Source organism: Homarus americanus, unplaced genomic scaffold (assembly GCF_018991925.1).
Source record: "Homarus americanus isolate GMGI-L3 unplaced genomic scaffold, GMGI_Hamer_2.0 scaffold51859, whole genome shotgun sequence".
Taxonomy (NCBI): Eukaryota; Metazoa; Arthropoda; class Malacostraca; order Decapoda; family Nephropidae; genus Homarus; species Homarus americanus.
In genome coordinates this window covers 9389248-9415917 of record NW_024711292.1, presented here as the reverse complement: position 1 = coordinate 9415917, position 26670 = coordinate 9389248, and the positions used below count along the sequence as shown (strand labels likewise).

Here is a 26670-nt window from a genome sequence, read left to right as displayed (position 1 = left end):
GTGGTTAGGTGGTGGGTGGCTGGGAGGAGGAGTGTGGAGCGGTGGTGGTAGTAGCAGGTTCTTTCTTAAAAAAACATCGTGATTGGTAGCTGTTTCTTCTTTGCTTTTGAGGTCTTTAAACATTTCCTGGTAGGGAAACAACACATGGTTAATTCCTTGGACCATCTTAAGGCTTCGTTCCATTGACGGGTCATGGTCAACAATAAATCAGTTACCATCTTTACCTGTTGAAATAGTTCACCAAAACTGTCCAAGCCCCAACCTTCTTTTTGCAATTCCATAATTTCTTCTTCATCTTCCAAATCTTCCAAATTCTCTTCTGTCAGCTCTTCTCCTTGCCCATCAATCAGCTCTTCCACATCTTCAGCAGCCATGTCCACAAACCCCTCACCACCCAATTGACGTGCAACACTCGCAATGGCATTCACATCCTTTACTATGGATGGAAATCCCTGGAAGTTATTCACATACTTAGGCCATAAGGTTTGCCAACAAGTATTCAGTCTCTGGTTTGAGTTCATTGAATGCTTCACTAGCATCAAGGTCAGGGTCTGCATCCATGGCACTACGGATACGACCAAAAGAGTGTCAGGTGTAATATGCCTTAAAGGTGCATAATACACCCTGATCGAGAGACTGAATAAGAGCAGTGGTGTTAGGGGGTAGGAACACCACCTCTACACCTGGATGGCTAGACTGCAAACCTTCTGGTTGGCTTGGTGCATTGTCTATCAATAATAGCACCCTGAATTCCATCTTCCTGGAAGCAAAGTATTTTTTCACTTCTGGGATGAAGCATTTATGGAACCAATCCAGGAATGCTTGCACAGTTACCCATGCCTCTTTGTTAGACTGCCAAAAACTTGCAAAAGGTTCTTTTTTTCCCCTTTAAAGCCCTAGGGTTTGCTGAGCAGTAAAGCAAGCCAGGTTTGATCATGTGGCCAGCTGCACTGCCACAGAAGATGAGCGTCCCTCTGTTCTTGGTTGCCTTGAACCCAGGGGCACGCCTCTCCGGCTTGTTTATGTACGTTCTACCTGGTATTTTCTTCCAATATAGACCAGATTTATCGGCATGAAACGCTTGCTCTGGCCTATAGCCTTTCTCTTCTATTATTTTCTTTAACTTGGTGGGAAATGCATCTGTGGCTGTGGTCAGCTGATGCCCCTCTTCCCCAGTCAGCTTCACATTATGGAGAGAGAATCTTTTCTTAAAATTCTCAAACCACTCTTTACTGGCACTAAAACTTGGTTCAGTAGCCTCACTTTCCCCTTCACCACCTTTTGACTCTTAAAAAAAACCATAAAGACTTTTAGCCTTCTCATGAATCACATTGCTGTCGATCGGAACATTTTTATGGTGCTGGTCCTCAACCCAAATGTTCAGTGCTTTCTCAGTTTTCACTATGTTCTTGTCACGAACAACATCGCCACTATAGAACTTGCAGAAGCACTTGCTTGAACAATATCATGAATTGCTTCCTCATTTTTCTTGATATATCACAAACAAACGACCAGCTGCTGCAGCCTCATCCCCTCCTTTAACTTATTTAATAATTCAACTTTCTTTGTCGGGGTCATCACTGCCTTTTGCCTTTTACATTTCACTCCACTAGCATCATTAGCACTGACACTAGGCAGTCTTTTAGGAGCCATTTTCACAATTAAATGCAAAAGTTTTGAGAGTATGACACATGATGCAAGGTCATGGGTACTGGGTGAGTGTGAATAGGGGGAGATGAGACGCTGCGGGTGCGTGGGGTGACTCGTTGCACTGCGGGAAAGGGCTTGCAAGCTAGTCACCAGAGCTGCCAGCTGCACACATAATCCTACATACAGAATGTGCAAAAAATAAAATAAATTAATTATCATGAGATAAAAAATATAAAGGGAATAAACATTACTTCATGCACCAGCAAAAGTTATCAGGATGAGCTGTGAGAGTTATGTTATGGTTATTTTTCAACTCAATTTTGGGAAGATAAAATTAACTTTCTTCAATTTTTTTTTTTTTTATATATATATACTCAGTTACATGCACACACAATCCTACATACATAATTTGTATTGATATTTAAACAGTTTATTTAGCCAATTGAGAGCCTAAGCTCTCTTGTAGGCACCTAATATACAGTATAGTACTGTACATTTATCTCAAGGAAGTACTGTATTATGTAACATTTAGTATCATCTGGAATAGTACACTTAGCATGGTGGTAATAAGAACATACCAGAATGTTACCACAATTATCACTTTGATATTTATTGATTTTATTGAATTTATTTTTTATTTTACATTTATATTATAAATATATATAGTACATAATTTACAGCGAAATTGAGAAACTTAAATATGTTAATGGAGGGAAGCAGTACAACATGGGTTGTATTAAGGTGGAACAAGAGGATAGAGCTTTCAGGATTATGTCTACTTGGCAAATATATTTATTGCAATGGTAATTTCTATCTACATGATAATTTCTGATAAAATGGTTTTGGTGGTACAATAAATGCCGGTATATAAAGTAGGTATTATAAAAAAAATATATTTATACTTATACAATAGATATTTTTTAAGAGATGATCGAAAGGAAGGGAGCGTAGTCTTTGCTCGGGTGGTTGGGGGTAAGTTGTTCCACACCTTCACCCCGTGATATTTTATGGAGGTCTGGGACTGAGAGGAGCACATGGGGGGGTGGTCTTAGTAGCTCTGGGTGCCTTAAGTTGTATCTCTGATTATTCCAGATACTGGAAATAATTGTTGTCAAGCAAGTGATTGGCAGATTTGTAAGCAAATAGGGCACAGAAGTAGGTGTTAATATCCTCGAATTTTAAAATTTTCAATTTAGCAAATTCTTCGATTGTTTGTGTGATTCGTGCTTTTCAAGTAGGTCATTGTTTGCACAACTCTCTTTTGTGTACAGTGAACCCTCACTTTACGCGGTCAATTGAACCCACGGAGGCCCGCGTAAAGCGAGAAACGCGTAAAGTGAACAACATAACATATGGGATTAAATGAAATAGAGACCGGCTGACCCCCAAACTCCACTTTTTCCAACACAATACCTATGTTCTAGTAAAAATAACATCTTAATTTTATGATGGTACATGCACACAATTAATACTTAAGAGAAATAGAGAAATACAGTCGCCAAGTTAATGTCCATTAAAATAATGGACTCAACTCCCTCCCCCTCTTCTCACACTCGCTGACTCTTCCCTCTCTGAGAAATGTTTGGGGGAAAACCACTAGATTTTAAGGTATAGTAATAAATAATACCTCAAACTAAAGTTAGGATAATATAATTGACATTGCTGGATTCCTTGTCAGACCAGGAATATTTTGAATATAGATGTCATATATTTTGCACAAAAGATAACATATTTACTCAGAGTAAACAAAATACTTACATTAGATCTAAAATTTGTATGTCTAATGCAAAATCTATGATGTTTATATTCAAAATGATCATCAAATTGTAAGAATTCCAGCAATGAAAATTATATTCTGGCCGGGTAATTTGTATGAATTTTATGGGCTTAAACAAATATCGTCAGTTAATAAAAAAAAAAAATATTCTTCACACATTATCTGTCAATCAAAACACCTCACCTTGCCTCCCCCCCTCTTCCAACCTCGCCAGATGGTCGGTCGGATGCTCCCTCCCCCCCACCCCCCACCAACCCTCCCTACCAGAGAAATGTTTGGGAGAAACCAGAATTTTTACCTTTTTAGTAATAAATAATACCTCAGACTAAAGTTAGGATAATATAATTGACATTGCTGGATTCCTTGTGAGACCAGGAACATTTTGACTATAAATGTCATATATATTGCACAAAAGATAACATATTTACTCAGAGCAAACAAAATACTTACATTAGATCTAAAATTTGTATGTCTAATGCAAAATCTATGATGTTTATATTCAAAATGATAATCAAATTGTAAGAATTCCAGCAATGTAAATTATATTCTGGCCCGGTAATTTGTATGAATTTTATGAGCTAAAACAAATATCTTCAATAAATAAACAAAATATACTTACCGAAATACTATCTGTCAATCAAAATACCCCACCTCCTCCCCTCTTCCCACCTGCTCCCTGGGTCCCTCCCTCCCTCCCTACCCCTCACCCCCACCTTCCCTCCCTACCAGAGAAATGATTGGGTTATAACAGTTTATTTACATTTTTAGTAATAAATAATACCTCCGACTAAAGTTAGGATAATATAATTGACATTGCTGGATTCCTTGTAAGACCAGGAATATTTTGAATATACACGTCATATATTTTGCACAAAAGATAACATATTTGCTCTGAGGAAACAAAATACTGTACTTGCATTAGATCTAAAATTTGTATGTCTAATGCAAAATCTATGATGCTTATATTCAAAATGATCATCAAATTGTAAGAATTCCAGCTATGTAAATTATATTCTGGCTGGATAATTTGTATGAATTTTATGAGCTAAATAAAAAAATTATACTTCACTCGCGTATATGAGTAGATGCACCGCGTAAAGTGGGAATTCCGGTTCTGGCAGGGTACCGCGTAAATGTAGAAACGCATAAAGTGAAACCGTGTAAAGCGAGGGTTCACTGTAGTAACCAGGGATTGTATTTTTGATGTGCCAGATGCTCCCCATAGTGTGTGACAGTGTATCAGATATTGGTAAACAACATCATAATAGATTTCTTTCATTGCTGTAAGCGTGAGTGACTGTCGAGTGTGATACATGATACCACACTAAAAAGAAAAAGTAAAATAAGTAATTGTGAAGAGGTTAAAAATATAAAGAGAATAATCATTTCTTTATGTATAAGAGCAGGAGGGGGAGCAGCGCTAAGGGTCGACAGAGGCAGCATCTTCAGCCTTGCTGGGCTCTTGTGTTAAACTTTCATTTAACTTTTCCTTATTGGTTTTAGCTGCATATATTTTATCTAAATAGTGTTTTATTAATGTATTTAATGTGTTGGGTAGTAAATTTCATTATTTGTGTGCTATTTATCATTGATTAGGTCTGTTTTTTTTTTTTGTTCGTGAACCGATTTCATGCGGTTGGGTTATGATATTGGGGTTTTCTTGTCATTGAGGACCCGAACCCTATTTTTCCCATACAGGTATATTCTTTTATTCACGATATGAAAATTCACTTAACAAATTATATTCAGGAACCTAAGCCATTCGTATAGCGAGGGATACATGTACTTTAATTATCAATTTATATTATTGGTGACAATGCATTTTAGGTTGGGTTTCCAGCAGTTGTGTATGTAAAGATTTTTCTTCATATGTCGGCTGCATAAAATACTTAAGACATTCAGTGTTTTAACGTTATTTGTCAGCTAGATTTAAGTTTTCATTAAATTCAGCTCACCCTTTCCCCCATATGATTTTAATTGAGGTTTCATTGTATTAAATTATGTGGTTGGAGGTACAGTACACAAAAATTTATGTATTTAATATTTTATTTTGCCTTCACTGGATTTACAAGTTGGGAGACAGTAGGATTTGCTAAAAATTCTTTGGTTTATATTATTAAAAATTTTACCCAAAGCTTTATGCTTTCAGGTTCAACAACATTTATTAGATAAAGTGTGGGTGACCCTGCGTGTGTTGGCCCGTTCTTCACCCACAGATAAATACACATTGGTGAAAGGTATTATAGAAAGTAAAATCAATGCCAACAGAGAAGTAGTAGCTGTTACAGGTGATGGGACCAATGATGGCCCTGCCCTGAAGATGGCTGATGTCGGCTTTGCTATGGTAAGGGAATGATTATGCTGTATATAAGCAATAATATAATAGCAATAGAGAGCATTAGTTGTACTTCCTCTTCTCTAGATAAATTAAAAAATCTTTTCTGATTTGTAATTAAAATTAAAAGCTATGAAAGATTAGTACTACTGTATGTGGAAGCATTGGTTCACTTATTTCTGTGAGCATGAGCTGAAGATGAATGGGTTTATTATTGTTTTTTGTTGTTGCTTTTTAATTTTAATGCCCTTGTTCCAGCCCATTTAGTTAGGAAAGTAGCAAAGTGATAGGCAGATCTCTGATTTGTATTGAAAATTTTCGTTGATCTGATATCCTTAAATTGTGTATGTTTGGCATCCGCAGGGCATTGCTGGTACCGATGTTGCCAAAGAGGCATCAGATATCATCCTGACAGATGACAACTTTACCTCAATTGTCAAGGCTGTCATGTGGGGGCGCAATGTATATGATTCCATTGCTAAGTTTCTACAGTTTCAGCTAACCGTAAATGTTGTAGCTGTGATTGTAGCATTTGTTGGTGCGTGTGCCATCAACGATAGCCCTCTCAAGGTAATCACTTTTCCACACTTAAATTCATGCTTTTGATGCTTATAGTTGTTTTTGTTTTGTTTTTCACTGTGTTTTGTATTAGTAATTGCATATATAACTCTTCCATATGTGTATGAATCTTTTTTTGTTTTGTTTTATCCAGAACTTTCTATTTGTTATCTTTTTGTTATTTTGAAGCAAAATCCTTTAGGAGAGGTTTAATGCTGTAATACTTCTTTTTTAAATTTTGATAAAACCCCCCAGGCTGTACAAATGTTGTGGGTGAACCTTATCATGGACACTCTGGCTTCCCTGGCTTTGGCAACGGAAGCTCCCACGCCTGATCTCCTTCATCGAAAACCCTATGGTCGCACCAAGCCTCTCATCTCACGCACCATGATGAAGAATATCCTGGGTCAAGCCGTGTACATGATTTTGGTTATATTCGTTTTGTTATTTTATGGTAAGTACTGTAAAAGATTAGTCATACTTTTTAAGAGATTAATAATTACCTGCCTTTTCAGTACTTCTATTGTATATACTGTACAGTATATCCAGGGTATTTTGGAAATATGTTTCATAATTCTGGAGGTGTATTCCTGAGACATACAGAAGGATAAATGACTTCATGACCATAGTTCAATACTCCATAGTTTCAGAGGTATAAACACATGACTATTGAAGTTGGAAGGTGATAATATCAATTGAGTATAAATGAATTATCCAGTGTTAATAGTACAATTTATTTACAATCATATGTAGTATGATATGGATTTTACAATATACTTTCCAAGTTCTGATCATCTTCCTGAATGTTACCAGTTACTTTAAATAGGGCTTTATATTTTATGTTTTATTTCCATAGACCTGTTGCAGTCTCTCTCTTCCTAATTTTGTGGTATAATTCCAAAACTATGGTGTATTGACACTATGGTCATGGAGTCATTTATCCTCATGTATGTCCAAGGAATACAGCCCGAGAATTGTGAAACATATTTCTGAAATAACCTGCATGTGTGTGTGTGTGTGTGCATTCAGTAATATCTCCGTTACCCGGAACAATTGGTGCAGAGCACTTCCGGGGACGAGAGGATTCCGGGTGACGAGACGACTCTCTCGAAGCTGAATAAAAATCCCTCATCCCTGGAATTTTCTGTAATTTTTCTTTCTGGGTACCAGGAAAATTTTCTCAGAAGTTCCATACATCGCGCATTACATCATATCTTGAACCCGGAAAGAAATCCCCATCCCGGGAATTTTCTGGATATGGGAAAAATGTTCTCGGAATTTCTGGAAAATGCGCCTGATTTTCATCTCTCAGAATATTCTAGGTATCGGGAAAATTAATGGAATTTTCCCAGAAAATTTGACCCTTGGAAAATTGCAACCAAAGCCGAAAATTCCAGATTTGGGAACGCTTTTCCGAGAAAAATTGAATTCCGGTTGTCGGAGAGTTCTGGTAAAGAGAGATATTACTTTTATATATATATACAGTAGTACCCCGATTTAGGCGGTCAATTGAACCCACGGGGTACCGCGGAAAGTGAAAACCACGTAAAGTGAACAACAGAACTTATGGGATTAATTCCAATAGAGACTGGCCCGACCCCCAAACTCCACTTTTTCCGACAAAATACCTATGTTGTAGTAAAAATAACATCTTAATTTTATGATGGTATGCACACACAATTAATATTTAAGAGAAATACAGTCGCCAGGTTAATGTCCATTCAAATAATGGACTCAACTCCCCCACTCTTCCCAGCTCACTGGCTCCTACCTCTCTGAGAAATATTTGGGTGAAAACACTAGATTTTAAGGTATAGTAATAAATAATACCCCAGACTAAAGTTAGGATAATATAATTGACATTTCTGGATTCCTTGCAGGTCAGGGAATATTTTGAATGTAAACTTCATATATTTTGCACAAAAGATAAAATATTTGCTTTGTGTAAACCAAATTATTACATTAGATCTGAAATTTGAATGTCTAATGCAAAATCCATCATGTTTATATTCAAAATGATCATCATATTGTAAGAATTCAAGCAATGTAAATTATATTCTGGCCGGGTAATTTGTATGAATTTTATGAGCTAAATAAAAAAATTATACTTCACCCACGTGTATATGAGTAGATACAGATGCGCTGCGTAAAGTGGGAATTCCAGTTCTGGCACCACTCCGGTTCTGGCAGGGTACCGCGTAAATGTAGAAACGCGTAAAAAAACGCGTAAAGCTGGGTATTACTGTGTGTGTGTGTGTGTGTGTATATATATATATATATATATATATATATATATATATATATATATATATATATATATATATATATATATATATATATATATATATATATATATATATATATATATATATATATATATATATATATATATATATATATATATATATATATATATATATATATATATATACACACACAGCTAGACCCCGACTTACGACTGCTTCGACTTACGACCGTCGGGACTTACGACCGTCGGGACTTACGACCGCTGCAGTTGTGACCATTTTTTTTTTCTTTTCTTTTCTTCAAATGACCCACGCATTTTCTATACTGAAACGTTTCCAGTTAATGTAGTCTCCATGTATAATTAGAAAATTATGGGAGCCCCATGTGCATTCAGCTGACTACATTAAAGGTAAGTGCTCAGTCACACTGTATCCATTGCTCATTATTTATTACTCTCACTGTACTGTATTTCACTGTAGATTTTGTATTAATTTTTTTTTTTTTTTTTTTTTTTTCAAATGACACGCATTTTCTATACCGAAACGTTTCCAGTTAATGTAGTCTCCATGTATAATTAGAAAATTATGGGGGCCCCATGTGCATTCAGCTGACTACATTAAAGGTAAGTGCTCAGTCACACTGTATCCATTCCTCATTATTTATTACTTTTACTGTACTATATTTCATTGTAGATTTTTTATTTAAAAAAAAAATTTAATTCTTTTTTTTTATCTATGTCGGACTTACGACCTGGATTTGGGTCCCTAACCCCGTCGTAAGTCGGGGTCTAGCTGTATATATATACACACACACACACACACACACACACACACACACACACACACACACACACACAGGGGGTCCCCGGGTTATGAATGGGTTACGTTCCTGAAGACATTCTTAAGTCAGATTTGTACGTAAGTCAGAATACATGCTATGTGCATACAGTACAGTACTTACAGAACAATGTTTAAAATCCCACTGTATCATAGCCAAAGTCCTTATATACATCTAAAAATAATTTAAGACAAAAGAAGAACTCGAATTTCAGTAAAAATCAGCAAGTCGATGAATTGTTCAAAATTTTTTATTTGATTTTGATATTTCTCATGTTGAAGCGAGATTTACTGTCTGAAACAATGTAGAATAGTTTATTTCAACATAAAGCATGTGAATCGGCAATTCACCAGTTAAAGTGATGATGGACCAAACAAATTTGACAATTATTGCTATGAATATGCACTACTCATTGCAAGTGGTTATTTCTCCACCCTAAACGAATTGTTTCATTATTTTAGTTAAAACTGTAATTGCTTTAAAAACAAATTAATTGATTGGTATGTTGTAGTATAGTTTCCAGTGATGTCGACATTAAAATATGTGGTGATAATGAGTCTTGGTCATGAAAAGAGGCTTTTAAAACATTTTGTCAAAATCTTAAATGGGGGTTACAGTCCAATGACTTTAGCATTTTCTCTATAACATTTCAATATCAATAGTGTTCCAGTAAACAGTATATTTTGTGTTTGACTTACCAAGAAATAGATAAATAGGTAGATGGAAAGATAGATAGATGGATGGATAGGTGGATGAATGGCTAGATTAATAGATAGATAGATTAATGGATGGATGGATAAGTAGATAGATTGATAGATGCATATATGGATGGATGGATGGATGCTGTATGGCAACCCAACCAACCCAACTTTAATAACAAAGCTTGGGGTTGACTTGAGGGTAGACACTCATTTTTTTCTTCATTTTGATACATTTTGTTGTCGTTTCTGATTATTTATGAGAGGATTTTCCCATTATTATTTATGTGTGTGTGTGTGTGTGTGTACACACACACGTATACAGTACAGGTTAAAAAAATAATTGTCCTAAGTGCAAACACATAAAGGGAATATGCATTTTTTGCACATGAGTAAAAATGTAACCTCCCACCCGTAGTCAGCAAATGACATTCGCAGTTTTGGCAATTCACGGCCATTTTGAGACCCAGTCCCCTGCGAATTTTAAGGGCATGCTGTACTAAGCAAGTTAACGTCAGGTCACAACCATTTGGTATCTTTGATCTCTAACGACGTTTGGGTCAGGTCCTTGTGAGAATAGATCAGTAGGGATAACTTGTAATGTTAGTGAGGATCTCAGTTCATGTCAGGTCAGATGGCCAACTTACATTTGACCTGCCTCTCCTAAAGTTTACCCTCCCTGGCACTACCTGGGGTGGAGAGTCTGACCTGATTGACCTGAGATAATATTTTCTCAAGGCAGCACTGGTCACTGACATGGTGGTCAGTAATTTCAGTGCCAACACAACAACCCATGTCACTAGTCAAGTCAAAATTGCGCTCCCTTGAATTGACCACTAATTTTATATACTTATACTATTTTATATGATCTGAATACAGTAAGCTCTCATATTTGGACACCTATTTAGACTGTAAAAACCTCGCGAAATTTAAATACAACTTCCTATGGCGAAAATTAATTTAAGTCTGGTACTTTCTATGTTTGGCTAAATTTTGCCTTATTTACCCTACTTTTTTGGTGAATTACTACCTGTAATAAAGCAACATCCTAATAAACCAACAAAAATAATGCAGATAAGGTGAAATAAAAACAACACAAAAAAGTTTAAAAAAAAAAAGCACAAACCGAAGGCACAGCAATGATGGGCTGATTCCAAGGCTAGAGGTGGGTTAGTTGGATGTGGGCCCATCCTGGGCCACATCCAGAAATCCTTCAAAGTCTAAGTCTTTCTCGAGTGGTTCAACATCTGCCGTTGCAGCATCCTCGGCCCCATCTGCTACGTGAATGTTCTGGATTGTTTTGGCTACATCCTGGCAGTGTCGGAAGCATCTTCTTATCACAGGCTGTTGTTTTTCCTTGATTTTGCAGTTGTAAATTGCCATGAGAATATCATTGAGACTGTCAAGGTGGGGCAATGCATTTTGTAGTTCAGGGGCGTCTTGAGTGAATTTCTGAAGTGATTCTTTCATGTCACGGCACTCTGCGAGAATCTTTGCCAGCTTGGCAGTGGTCAATTTTTCAATCACTTCCGGTTTCCTTCTTCGTCTGAGCTAGAATCAGAATCATTTTCAAGCATCTCAGTTATGTTTTCCTCAGAATTAAAAGTTACAAGGTTCATAATAGTGGCCTTAGTGACCTCGGCAAATTTACCGCCTACATGCCTTACTGACGCGACTGTCTGCTAACAATGAACCGTTGTCTAGCTGCTGCGCACCTGAGGCACCTCCACACTCGACCTTGAGATGAGGGAAGAGTGGTGTCCAAGCGTGTGTGATTGTTGGAACATTGATCTCATGCCACAAATCAACCATTGTGTCAACAGCATTGCGAATATTAAATTTTTTTCCAAAATTGCTTAACAGTTAGTATATGGGCAGGGGTGGAAGATGGTCCTTGGGTGGCAGAAGATGGTCCAGGTGTGGCAGACGTTTCAAGGGTGGCAGACTCTTTCTCATCTTCACTCTCAATATCACTAACTGTAGCAATTTGTAGCAGTTCAACTTGGCTGTCAGTTTCATGGCACATTTGGTTGTGAACGGTGCGGTAGTACATGAGCTTAACATTGGCTATCGGTTCTTGATCCAGTCGCTGTATCTTTGAAGTTGTGTTCGCTGGAAGGAAACACACTTGTACGTTGGGGTGGAAGTCTACCAAATACATAGCATGACCAGGCGCATTGTCCCTGAATAACAACACATTGAAATCTAGGTTCTTACGCCTACAATGTGCCCTTGCGTCAGGGAAAAAATACTTCTCAAACCACTTCTTTGACAGATTTTTGTCCATGTAACCTTTGGCAGTCTTCTCCCAATACACATTAAGCGTATTCATATCTTGATTCCTGTACGCATGCAGTTTCTGATACTTGTGAATAACAAGAGGTTTCATTTTATGCAAACCAGACGCATTGCAAGTGAATAACACACTGAATCTATCCCTTGCGAGTTTGGTGCCTTTTGCTTGTTTCTCTGTTTTGTGCATGTACATGGTAGTAGGGGACGTTTTCCAGTAAAAACCAGTTTCGTCACAGTTGTATATTTGTTCGTAGGAATAACCACCATTTTAAACAATCTGCTTTGTAATTGCTGGAAATGAGTCTGCTCCACTAATGTCTGCAGAGGCAATTTCACCATGATACTTCGCCAACTTCACTTGACACCACTTCTTAAAATTAGCAAGCCAGCCAACAGATGCCTTGAAACTGGGGGGAGATGAAATGTTTTTCTTTTTGCACAATGCACTGTAAATCACTAGCCTGCTCACACAACTCTGGCCCGGACACGCTGGCATCCTCCTTCACTCTGCTGCTCAACGATTTGCTAAGGTACGCCTCGGATATTGCAATGATTTTGCGATATTCACTTGTGCCTGCACTCATTCGTTTGTGGGTACCGAAATACTTCTTTCCAATGTCCATTTGTTGCTTCAGTGTTCTTCTTGTACTTTCAGGTGCACCTTTTAGTCACCGAATTTCACTGGTCTTCATGCCTTTCTCGATATATTCCACAATTTTTGCCTTGTCAGCCAAACTATATTTTGCATGTTTCTTGCCAACTCTGTTCCCCCTTTTTGCCTTTGGCGGTTCTGGGCACTTAAGAGGGTTCCCGTTTACACCAGGTTGACCCCCACCACCTATTGGTTCATCACTTGCCATATCAAGGGCACGAAATGAGCATCTGAACTCGAGATCACCAAGAGATAAAGTTCTGGCTGTCTCAGTGCGTGGGCGGGAAGGAGCTAATGGCGCTGCTAGCGCCACAAACAGCTAAGAACTAACTGGCGGGTCGCTCAAACCTGTCGAAATTCGAGTTTCCCCCGTTGAAATTTGAAATTGTGTATTTTTTTTTGTGTCCAAATAAAAAATGTTGAATTAAAACTTGCAAAATTTGAGAACCTACTGTACAATTATATAATATAGTCAGTATGTCTGTGTAAAGATGAAAATCCAAAGCCAGGCCTGTGGCTTAAAAGCCAAACCAGTGCTGTGCCAGTGGCTACGAAGCCAAAGCCTTTAGAAAGTTTTTAAGCTGAAGCCAAGTCCAGAAACCATGGCTTCCAGAAGCCGAAGCTGGCTTCAGCCCCATGCCTGTCTACAGGAGTATTTGTGAAAGTTTATTTGATGGACTATCTGAGGCTGGAGGATCACAAATGCAGTACAGGTGCTCCTCTACTTAAGAATGTTCAACTTACAGACTTTCAGAGATACAAACATCATCACTGAGGGGGGTTACCTACCAGAACAGGTGTTTAATGTGGATGAGACTGGATTATTTTGAAGAAAATTTTTGATTGAACAAACATTACCCAAGAGGAGAAGAGTGAGCCAGGTTTTAAGGCTGTATTAAAGGGTATAGCTGTACTAAATATCCATAATCTTGTAATTTTTTACAATATGTTTGGTATCTACAAGAGTAAAGTTGGACATGCAAACAATTGGACTTACAAACAAGCCTCAGGAACGTAACTCGTTCGTAAGTAGAGGAGCACCTGTACTACATTCTGGTGTTTAATGATATAGAAACTCTCTTCTTGCTCTAGCTTCATCTGTTGTGCTTCTTTTTTTTTTTAGCTTTGAATTGTTTAATACTGTAATTGGTTTTGATGTTGTCTTGTAACTTGTTCCAGTCTGTTATAGCAGTAAAGAAGAATTTTTTTTTCACTTGACCATAGACACCAGATACCATGAAATTATGTTCACTCCCTCTAGTGCCCTGCCTGCTCATATCCCTAAGTCTTGCTAAGTTTGTTGTTAGATACTTTGGGCACAGTCCATTGAAAATCCTGTAAGCATGATTCAGCCTCAGCTGCTTCACTCTATCTATCACACTTGACAGGTTCAGTGATTGGAGGACTTAATGACCAACGTTACCTCTTGTATTCAAGTAAAAAATGAACCTCACCAACCTTGTTTTGAATTATTTGTAGCTTGGGTTTTTAGCTTCTGTGTTAAGGCAGAGTGCCAAGCAAAGGATCCAACAGGCATCAGCTGAGAGGTATTTACCATATCTATAGAATTTTTTTTATTTTGGCTTTACTTTTTTAATTATACAGTCGACCCTTGTTAAAACAGACTAATAGGGGGGGAAGGGTGTCCGTTTTAGCCGATTGTCCGAATTAACTGATTTAGGGGTTAATATTGCATTATACAGCTATGTATATGTTTATTTGAGTGCCCCGTCATAGAAGTCCGTTTTCTCTCACTTCAGCACTCCGGAGTCGTCCGTTTTCTCTTAATCTTAAAGTGCACCAGAGACTGTTATATCATAGTAGTGACATATAATTTGATATTGCAACTGGGGTTGCAATTGTTGAGGCAACTTAGGTATGTCTGATTACAGTTGGAATATTCAAGATCCATTGTGAGTGATGTTTAAAGCTTCAACTGTCTTTATGGTTGGTAAAACTTGTCAAGACTGTCAGTCTGAATGGCATGTGTGAGGCCTTGTGTTTGTACAACCGCTAAATATATAAATATATAATGTTATGATAATTATCAGAAACACATAGGCATAACGAGGTTTATTACAAAGTGATGAAAAGGATACTGTACAGTGGCTAGAACCACAAAACATGTAGCCATGTCTCTTTATTTGAGTGCCCCGTCATAAGAGTCCGTTTTCTCTTACTTCAGCACTCCTGAGTCGTCCGTTTTCTCTTAATCTTAGAGTGCACCAGGGACTTTGTTATTTCTTAGTAGTGACAAAGAATTTGAAATTGCAACCCTAATTGCAACTGGGACAATCCCAGAACCAGAAATTTGATATGGACAGTTCAGATTTTGTCCGATTTATCCGAAATCCGGATTAAAGGGGTCCGAATTAACGAGGGTCGACTGTACAGTAATCCCGTGTTTTTCGTGGGAATTACGTTCCTGAAACCCCCACGAAAAGCCAAAACCGCGAATACTCTTTTAAGAATCACTGTACCTGTGGCCACCAAACAGCTCAGGTAGGTCATGCACTTAACCACGCTATGCTCTCCACTCACGGCGTAGTGGTCACACTGATCACTGTTGAACTGTACCGGCATATTTTAACATCATTATTGATACTAATCATATTGTAGTATAATAATGGAAAAACGTAAACACAATGCTTTTGCATTGCCAACCTCTCCCTGTTCTCTGGCGTCTGCCCTCCCTCACTCAGTCACGCCAGCCAGCCAGCCAGTTCTCCTCCACCCACATTCCTCCACTTGAAGACTTGTATTCTGACAAAAGACACAAATGAATTGTCAGTCTTCACCACATTTCGAGCCATAGCTCATACCACCTCTGAGCTTGTCCAATAAAACTGTTTTTTCTGTTAAGGTCATCACTATTCTTGATCTCTTGGTCACTTTAGAGTCTTTGCTAGTAATATTTGCCTTTGATGAGGCTGGCTTATGTCCCGGAGCCATGTGGAATGCACGTAGGAGGACAAACATGGATCTACATGAAATATATATATATATATATATTTTATACACAGTAGGCTCTCGTCAATAACGACTTCCACAATAACGTTTTCGACAATAACGGTAAGTTACAATAGATACTCATTTTCGATAACGTCTGGATTCTCTTAAATAACGGAGTTTTCGCGGGAAGCGTCTGAGCGCATCAATGATAGCGTTTGTTTGCCACCATGTTGATGACGTAGTTGTCCGCTCCGCCTCACTCTTACACACTCTCCGTGGAATACAGTGCTGCGCCCACGTGTGAGATTTTCGAGTCTATAACCAGTGGTTGCTAGGGTCGGTGATCAATAATGGCTTCCACATTTTTGCCTGTGGGGGCTAGGGGAGGTGGTGGAGGGAGTGATTTGTCACCTGAATGCCCCGGAACTTTTAAAGTGAATGAGAAAAAAGATACCAAAGCTAAGAGACAAAGCCACAAGAAGCGTGCCTCCTCGGTCAAGGATAAAGAACAGATTGTTGAGCTCAATGAAAGTGGTGCACGGAACATTGATATTGTGAGGAAATTGAACTGTCCTGAGTCTACAGTGCGAAATATTAAGAGGAACTTAGAGGAGACCAAGAAGAGTATTGCGCTTGCTAAAAATATTTCGGTAGTGATGGAAATGCGGGGCGAGCTATGAATGATAAAGGCGATAGAAACAGGTTGTTAGTGATAACGAGCATTTTCTTGTGAAATGGTTAGCTTGTAGAATGAAAGACAGTGCAAGTGTTAGCGGCCCTCAGAAGATATGGAACAATCATCACACCAAGCACCCCAAAAACTCCCCCAAGCTAAGTGTTATATTACTCAAACTCTTTATTTTGATGATTGAATAACAATTCCTTTTATTTCGGCTAACAAAAAGTGTTAGGAGGGCTTCTAAGGGGAAAAATGGGTGAAATTCTTGGGGTGGCAGCACCAATAAACCATTTTTACATGTATTTTAATGTCACACAAATAAAGTTTTTGCTAATAACGGTGTTTTTCAGGCACCTATTAGACATTATTGGTGAGAGCCTACTGTGTGTATATATATATATATATATATATATATATATATATATATATATATATATATATATATATATATATATATATATATATATATATATATATATATATATATATATATATATATATATATATATATATATATATATATATATATATATATACATACATTGATACATACATATACATACATTTTTTTACATACATACATACATACATACATACATACATACATACATACATACACACACACACACTGCCCTTAACATATGCGGGGGTTACGTAACAGAGATACCCGTGGATGTTAAAAATCCGTGTATATGTGCTGCCCCCCTAAAAAAACCCTGGCCCCCCATGTCCTTATTTACCGTATATACCTGTGTGTAGTTCAAGTTTTTAAGACCAAATTATTTGGCAAAAAATTGGGGGTCGACCTCTAAACGGGTAATAGTTTCGTTAGGTTGAAAAATATTTACCAGTAACTACCAGTAAACAATGGAAACGATGCACCAACGCACCACCAGCTGTGAGTGTCGGTACAGTTGCCAGGGCAGATCTCTTGCGTCATCATAGCAAGCCCAAAGTAGCCAAATCCATGGTATGGTAGCACAGGACGATGTAAAACAAAGTATTCATTTATTAAAGTTTATTTATAGATACTGTACATAAATTTTTGTTCATTACATTTGAAACATCAATCTTTGTTAATTAAATTTGAAACAAAAGAAAACTACGATACCGTATTTTCATTAAAATATTACATCACTAGTATATTTGACCTTAACTGTGATTGAATGAATATAGGTATTCTCAGAAATAAATATGGAAATATAATATTTTTGCTGGAATGACGTACATATTACAGTGGAAAGTGGGATAAAATCATGAGGAAAACAATGACTTTCGCTTTCTTTCGTTACTCAAAAGATTTTACCATAATCGCTTTTCGAATGGTTTTCAGTTAAAAAACTGTTGTACAGTGAGTTCTGCTATAACGCGTGTTTTGATAACGCGAATTTGCTCTAACGCGATTTATGAATTCGGAACAATATTTGTATAACGCGATCGCTTGTTTGCTATAACGCGATTTTTGCTTACTATTTCTCCAATTTTGTGGTATTAACTGTGAATATGGTAAAGAAGAATATCTCCAAAAAGCATTCTGATGATAGAATTCCCGGTGATTATCGTAAAAGAAAGGATATAACACTTGAAGAGAAGCTTGATGTTATCAACCTCAAAATCACCCTTCTCCCCCATCAAGTTACATTCATATTTTTTCAAGGTAAAGTGTTAAATTTACTGTATGATTTCATTATTAGATATGAATGTAACATTTATTTGAACTTATTACTTATCCTTTGTGTTAGGCTAACTACTAAATTTTTTCGATTCGAGAGTAATCTGCACCTAACCCTATTTTCTCCATAAGCCCTATTATTTCTATTCTGCGATTTTCTATAACACGATATTTTACAAGAACACAATTATCGCGTTATACTTAGAATACTACTATTACTTTCGTGCTGTATTACAATAATATTCTATCCTATCATTAGCCTTATAATCCCACAATGAAAACCACTTTCGGCGATTACGGTAACATCTTTTGAGCGAAGAAAGAAATCCATTCTTTGCGTCACAATTTTATCCACTTTCACTATGTCGTGCATCATTTCCTTAAAATATTACATTTTCCATGTTCTCAGAAATAAATGGTGGTAGTTTTGTTGAAACGTAATGTACAATATTTAATAATAAAATGCAAAAATAGCTATAAAAACAATTAATACACCCGTAATGTACTGGCTGGCATCTCCACTCGTCCCTGCTCCCGCGTCCAAGGTCACCACTCCTCCCAACTCGCTCCCTCCTCACCGTCACTACTGCCGACAACGAACACAAATGTTTTGAATAACTGCACCTCCACTTCCTATGTACAGTACTGAACTGTACTGTGCTGTGCATTTTTACAAACAATAAACAAGGCAAGAAGAGCTATTAAAAAAAAAAGAGATAAAAATTTCACTTTACTGTACAGTTCCTATCCTCGGCGACAGGACGGGTGTCATCGGGCTCATCGTCACTCAATTCCATAACGGGTGGTGAAGTGGGGGCGACGGTGGATTCAGCTGCTTCCTCACTGCCGCCAGTGATTGATGGTGTTAACCCTCCTGGGAGTTGTCGCTCTCTTTCTTCCATTATGTTTTTGTATGGAGCGAAGACGCCATCCATCCTCGCATGAATTTCAGGGCACGTACTATGGAGGGGTCCATACTATAGCCAGGTTTTTCAGTGCCTCAATATTCCTGGTCATCTCCCCCAACTTCCATCGCTATTTCTTGGTGCTCTTCCTTCCTTCCCCTTCCTCTTCCTTGTCTGGAGTCTACTAACTCCTGTATCCTCCTTCGTCAGCCCAGTGTCGCGGCTCTTCAATTAGCTCCTAATCTCATCCTCTGCCATGTCCTGAAGCCTTCAGCTTTACTTCTGATTGTTAAAATCTTTCTGAATATTTTCATTAAAAATCCATCAAAACCATTTTCCTTGTCATCGCCTTAAGCACCAAACAGCCTCCCAGTCTTCCTCCTTGAACAGGGCTAGAGGGTAATTTGTTTTCTAATCTTTTTCAATTAAAAAATGTTATGTTAATATGGTATATTTTACCTAAACTGTGCCCCTGAATGCATATATTCTCAGAAATAAATAGTAGTTTTATGAAACGTGATGTATTTCAATGTACAGGATAAAAATACATGACAAAAATGAAAAGACTTTTACCTAACCTCCCAATGTTCAAGAGATGTTACTGCTTTTTTAATAGTTTTCCGTTCAAATACTGTTATATAACAATGATATTATATTCATACTTTCTGATATGCTACATTCACGAAATGTAATATTTTTAAGCGAAATGACGCATATATTACAGTGGAGAGTGGGATAAAATCGTGACGAAAACAATGACTTTCGCTTTTCGCTCAAAAGATGTTACCGTAATCGCCAATGGTTTTCGGTTAAAAAACTGTTGCATCACAAGTGAATTAGATAGAATATTATTGTAATACAACAGTTTTTAACTGAAAACCATCTCGGGGTGCTTATTGCGGTAACATCTTTTGAACGAAGAAAGCGAAGTCATTGCTTGTGGTCACTTTCCACTGTAATACGACGCCTATTTCCAGCAAAATATTACATTTCCATATTCTCAGAAATAAATAGTAGCGTTTTTGCTGAAACGTAATGCATTTCAATGTAAATTAGATAAACTACATGAAAACAGAAGACTTTAATTTTAAACGTTCGATGTTCAAGATATGTCACTCGCTTTTTTTAGTAGTTTTCGTTAAAATACTTTATATTAGTGAAATTTATTCATACTGTGCTTGATATAATACATTCACGGAAATGTAATATTTTTTGCAATTACAATGCTGAGTCACCACAAGTGTGGTTACAGCCAGACTGACTGAGTGGGAGGGAGAGCTATGCGGTGTGTGTGTGTGTGTGTGAGGTTACGGAGCTGCATGTGTCCCGGTGGTTCGGTGTCACACGCTAAGTTGAACGGGCGGCTTATTTGAATGTACTTCCAATTACTCAATGTACAGAATATCTGCTGGGCAATCCAAGATTTGCAAATCCGTATTATAAACCCGCTGCAGATAAGGGCCGACTGTGTGTGTGTGTGTGTGTGTATATATATATATATATATATATATATATATAGTATAGTATATATATATATATATATATATATATATATATATATATATATATATATATATATATATATATATATATATATATATATATGTATATGTATATGTATATGTATATATATATATATATATGTTGTTGCTGGTTGTTGCTATATATATTGTTTAGTTGGTCCTCACATTACGCGGTTAATGTAACCTGGAGGGTCCCGCGGAAAGTGAGGAACGCGTAAAGTGAACAACATAACATATGGGATTAATTGAAATGGAGTCCAGGCCGATCCCCAAACTCCACTTTTTGACGACACACAACTATGTTGTAGTAAAAAATTTATCTTAACTTTATGATGGTATGAAAAAACAAGTAATATAGAAGAGGTTAGGTTAGGAAAGATAAAGGTTAACATAGGAAAAATAAAGGTAAGGTTAGAAAACTAAAAATTATGTGGAACACTTACGGTAGTAGAAGAGATGGGTCAGCATACGGGGATGGAGGCTGGTTCCGAGGCAGAGGGCAGATTACTGGCCCTCAGGTGAATCACCATTACTAGGTGAATCATCATCACTGTCACTTACAATTGTCAGGGCTTCCCTGACAAATCCCTCAAAGTCAACTTCACTGTCACTATCACTGGCTTGGGCTGGCTGTGGTGGGTTGCGGGTGAAGAAATCTGTTATGCTTTGCTGACGGCTGGCGTTGATGTTGTCGTGATACACCTTGATGTACGGCTCCATAGCCTGCACCAGCCGGTTATGGAAGACTTCATAGCGGCCATCGTCATTGTCGTGGGAAAGGAAGGACTTCATCTTCTCTGCACACTCCATGGCACCCTTAATATCACTATGACTTAAATTGTGTTCTTCGGAGACTGCCGCACCTTCTTCCTCCTCTTCACTGACGTGTTCTTCTTCCATCATCTCGTCGGCAGTCACTTCAGGATCTCTGATCACCTCCAGGATGTCGTCGTTGGTGGTCTCGGAGAAGCCTGGAACTGTAACAGTCTGCGCAGCTTCTCTGGCAAGGTCCACTGCTACTGCAACATTCTGAACCTCACCAGTCACAGATTGACTCCTCCTCTCACCTGGTATTCCATGCAACACATGTCTCCATGCGTGACGAATTGTAGCAATAGACAGCTGATCCCATGACTCCACCAAGATGTCCACAGCTTTCTTGATGTTAAATACTCTCCAGAATTGTTTGAAGAGTATTTTTTGCTGTTCTAACCGTTGTTCCTCATCTTCGTCGCTCTTGCTATCGGTGGTGGTGTCACTTAGGTCACGCAACTCTTCCCTGGTGTTGGTGTAGTCGTTCAGGAGCTGGAATTTTTTTGTTGAGAATGCAGCTTTCACATTGCAAATCAACTCCTGGTCCATGGGCTGTAATATAGACGTAGTGTTGGGAGGAAGGAAGACCACTTTTACGTTGGGGTGACGATCTAACAGTAGGGGCGAGTGTCCTGGTGCGTTGTCCAGCAGTAACAAAATATTAAATGGGACATTCTGTTGCTCACAGAATTTCTTTACATCGGGAACAAAACAGTCATCAAACCAGGAGAGGGACAGTGTAGAGAACATCCATGCCTTACGTGCTGTCAGCCAGTGGACATTTAGCTTGGTCATGTCCATGGTTTTGTAGGCGTGCGGCTTGCATGCTGTGTGGATCACCGATAACTTGAGCTTACAGGTACCGGAGGCATTGGTGGCAAACAGGACGGTGATGCGTTCCTTCTGCATTTTCCGGCCCCGAATCCTGCTGGCATTCTTCACAATGTAGGACTTGGAAGGTAGTTTTCTCCAGAAAAGACCAGATTCGTCCATGTTAAACACCTGGTCGTCACTGTACTGTCCTTCCTCCATAATCTCAAGTAAAAACGGAGGAAATTCCCGAGCCGCAGCACGATCAGCACTCGCTTCTTCACCACCAATGTTTATATTGGTGATCTTGTTCCGGATCTTAAACCTCTGTAACCACCCAGAGGAAGCAGTAAAGGGTTTGGGCTCTGTAATTCCCATCTTTCGTGCCACTGCCATGTACAGTTCACGTGCGTAGTCCTTCACAGAGCGCGTGTCGACCGCCATGTTCCGTCTCGCCTGACGCACCAAGTAGCTCACAAGTAATTTTCTGTCTTGAGAAGCACCTGGTTGTGAAAATACTTGATCATAGAAGCACCTGCAGACTTTGTGATTTTCATGTGCTCTTTGATCTTGGCTGCATCCTTCTTGATCGTGCGAATCATAGATTCGTTGACGCCATGCTGGCACGCGAGATCAACTTGCCGTGTTCCTTTCTCCAAATCTTGAATAATTTGGTACTTCACCTCGTAGCTTAAGGAACGTCGTGTCCTCTTTGGCTTAGTGCCGCTGGGTCCAGGTAAGGAAAGGTTTTTCTCTGGGGGTGGTGGTCCGGCGGAAGCCATTTTACGGAACAATGGATGCGCGTTAACACGGAGTGGCCTTGAGGGATGAGACTGTCGCGGCTAGGTCAAGCGTCGTCTCTCCTCCCTCCCTCCCTGCCCCGGGTGGACACGTCATAATACTTTAAGCCAATTACAGCTAGCAGCAGAGGAGGGTAGGGATGCATGGCCAATCACAGGTCTTGTACGTCATATGACGTCAGTGATAACACAACAAAGACACACTGTGCAACCTTACCGCGCCGCTTGCCCAAGCGGAGGGAGGAGGAGGGAGAGGCAGGCAGGCGGGCAGGCGGGTGGCGCATGGCGTGTGGGGAAAATCTAAAAATAGCGTCGCGCCGGACACACTCCGCGTAATGGCGTTCGCGAAATGTGAAAATGTTAGGTTCTGGCAAGGCACCGCGGTAACGGTGAAACGCGGAATGCGGGACCGCTTAATGTGAGGACCAACTGTATATATATACAGTATATATATATATATATATATATATATATATATATATATATATATATATATATATATATATATATATATATATATATATATATATATATATATATATATATATATATATATATATATATATATATATACAGTTGTACCCCTTCAATTTAACGCTGTCAATTGAACTCAGAGGGTCCCACAAGTGAACTACAGGAACAACAGAACATATGGGATTAATTCCACAGAAACCGCCCTCGAACCCCAACCCACTTTTTGAAGGCTGCACATACCTATGTTGTTGTAAAACAACATCTTAATTTTATGATGGTACATGCACACAATTAATACTTAAGAGAAATAGAGAAATACAGTCGCCAAGTTAATGTCCATTCAAATAATGGACTCAACTCTCCCTCTTCTCATTACACTCACTGGCTCTTTCCCTCTCTGAGAAATTTTGGGGAAAACCACTAAATTTTAATAAATAATACCTCAAACTGTTAGGATAATATAATTGACATTGCTGGATTCCTTGTAAGATTGTGTGAATATTTGGAATATAAATGTCATATATTTTGCACAAAAGATAAATATAGTTACTCAGAGAAAAAATTTTTATCTAAAATTTGTATGTTTAATGCAAAATATATGATGTTTATATTCAAAATGATCACCAAATTATAAGAATTCCAGCAATGTAAATTATATTCTGACCGGGTAATTTGTATGAATTTTATGAGCCAAAACAAATATCTTCAGTTAATAAAAAAAATAATCTTCTAATACCCATCTGTCAATCAAAAGTACCCCACCTTTGCCTCCCTCTTCCAACCGCTACGTCAGTCCCAACCTCTCCCCCACCCCCACCAATCCTCCCTTCCAGAGTTTTAACATTTAGTATTAAATAATACCCTCAGGATAGTTAGATACTATAATTGACATTGCTGGATTCCCTAAGATCAGGAATATTTTGAATATGTCGTCATATATTTTGCACAAAAAGATAAATATAGTTACTAGAGAAAAATTTTTTATCTAAAAAATTGTATGTTAATGCAAAATATATGATGTTTATATTCAAAATGATCACCAAATTATAAGAATTCCAGCAATGTAAATTATATTCCTGACCGGGTAATTTGTATGAATTTTTTTATGAGCTAAAAACAAATATCTTCAGTTAATAAAAAATAATTTTTCATTGGGTAATAGATGGTCGGTCGTGTCCCTCCTTCTCTCCCCCACCCCCCACCAACCTCGCCCCAAGGAGATGTGTGGATAACCACTCAAATACACAAATAATACCTCAAACTAAAAGTTAGGATAATATAATTGACATTGCTAGATTCCTTGTAAGACAGGGAATATTTTGAATATACACGCCATATATTTTGCACAAAAAGATAACATAGTTACTCTGAGAAAAAATTTATTTATCTAAAATTGTATGTCTAATGCAAAATATACGATGTTTATATTCAAAATGATCCCAAATTATAAAATTCAGCAATGTAAATTATATTCTGGCGAGTAATTTGTATGAATTTTATGAGCTAAAACAGGCAGTCAGGCAGGGTGGCAATGGGGCAAATCTAAAATAAGCGTCTCGGCGGACACTCACAGCTATATGTGGAAAAAATCCGTGTTAAGTGAAAGTTCAGCTCTGGCGAGGCACAATATATAATAAAAGCAGCGTTAAGTGAAACATGATTAGGCGGAATAATACTGTATATATATATATATATATATATATATATATATATATATATATATATATATATATATATATATATATATATATATATATATATATATATATATATATATATATATATATATATATATATATATATATATATATAATATATATATATAAATATATATATATATATATATATATATAAATATATATATATATATATATATATATATATATAAATATATATAAATATATATAATATATATATATATATATATATATATATATACCTCGTTAACCTAGGTTACTGAAATTTGATTAACGAACTGCCTTCCATAAGGATCTTCAATTGGTTATCGAACAAAATTGGATTAGCAATTTCTTCTGAACCGACCTCAACATGTTTTCGCTTGCACTGGCCGGGCAACCAGCTTTAGTATCAGTCCACCAATACATTAATCGGTTCTGGGGCTTAAATTCCTAACTATTTTAGTAAATATCAAAGTTTATACTATTCAATAATTTTAAAAGTTTAATATTAAATTTTTAGTCATTTTAACAATTATTGAACATAATTGAAGGTAAAGTGACTAGTTTAATCGCAGCATCCAGCCTCTTAACACAGCAAACAGGCGTTAGTCTCTCTGTTTTCACTGGAGTAATATCTTGTGAGACTCTCTTCAACTAACGCTTTTTTCTGTGTTTCCAAGCAAATTATTGGTCATTTTGAAATATATTTTACATATTGACAATATATAATGCAGTACAGTGTTGATTTAAAGAAAATAATCTTGAAATACACCAAGAACTAAAATTTTATGGGTGAAATGGTGCCATGGGTGACTTCTCTTCCACCCCAATGCCTCTCTTCTTCCTTCTCCTCACCCCATTGTAATTCCCATCATCATCATCATCATCCAGGAGCTTCTACATACACCTCAAAGTAAGTGAAATTTTCTACCATTTTGTTGAATTTAGAATTTTCGGTGAGCTGGAACCATTACCCAAAACCCATTGAAACAATGGTTTGGTTTATGAACGTTTCGGTTAACGACGACCTTCTAGAGCAGTTGAGTTAGATTAACGAGGAATCACTAATATATATATATATATATATATATATATATATATATATATATATATATATATATATATATATATATATATATATATATAATTATATATATATATATATATATATATATATATATATATATATATATATATATTTATATTTATATATATATATATATATATATATATATATATATATATATATATATATATATATATATATATATATATATATATATATATATATATATATATATATATATATATATA

At 37.2% G+C, this 26670-nt stretch overlaps 1 protein-coding gene across 8 annotated transcripts in view; it reads left to right on the top strand.

The window, feature by feature from the left end:
- Nucleotides 1–26670, top strand: part of LOC121877511 (plasma membrane calcium-transporting ATPase 2-like) — a 155015-nt gene that overhangs the window by 84347 nt on the left and 43998 nt on the right. For all 8 annotated transcript variants that reach the window (XM_042383389.1, XM_042383461.1, XM_042383318.1 and 5 more), the window contains 3 exons: nucleotides 5577–5771; nucleotides 6126–6332; nucleotides 6576–6774. In XM_042383389.1, coding sequence (XP_042239323.1) covers nucleotides 5577–5771; nucleotides 6126–6332; nucleotides 6576–6774 — 601 coding nt within the window. The remainder of the gene's footprint in view (nucleotides 1–5576; nucleotides 5772–6125; nucleotides 6333–6575; nucleotides 6775–26670) is intronic.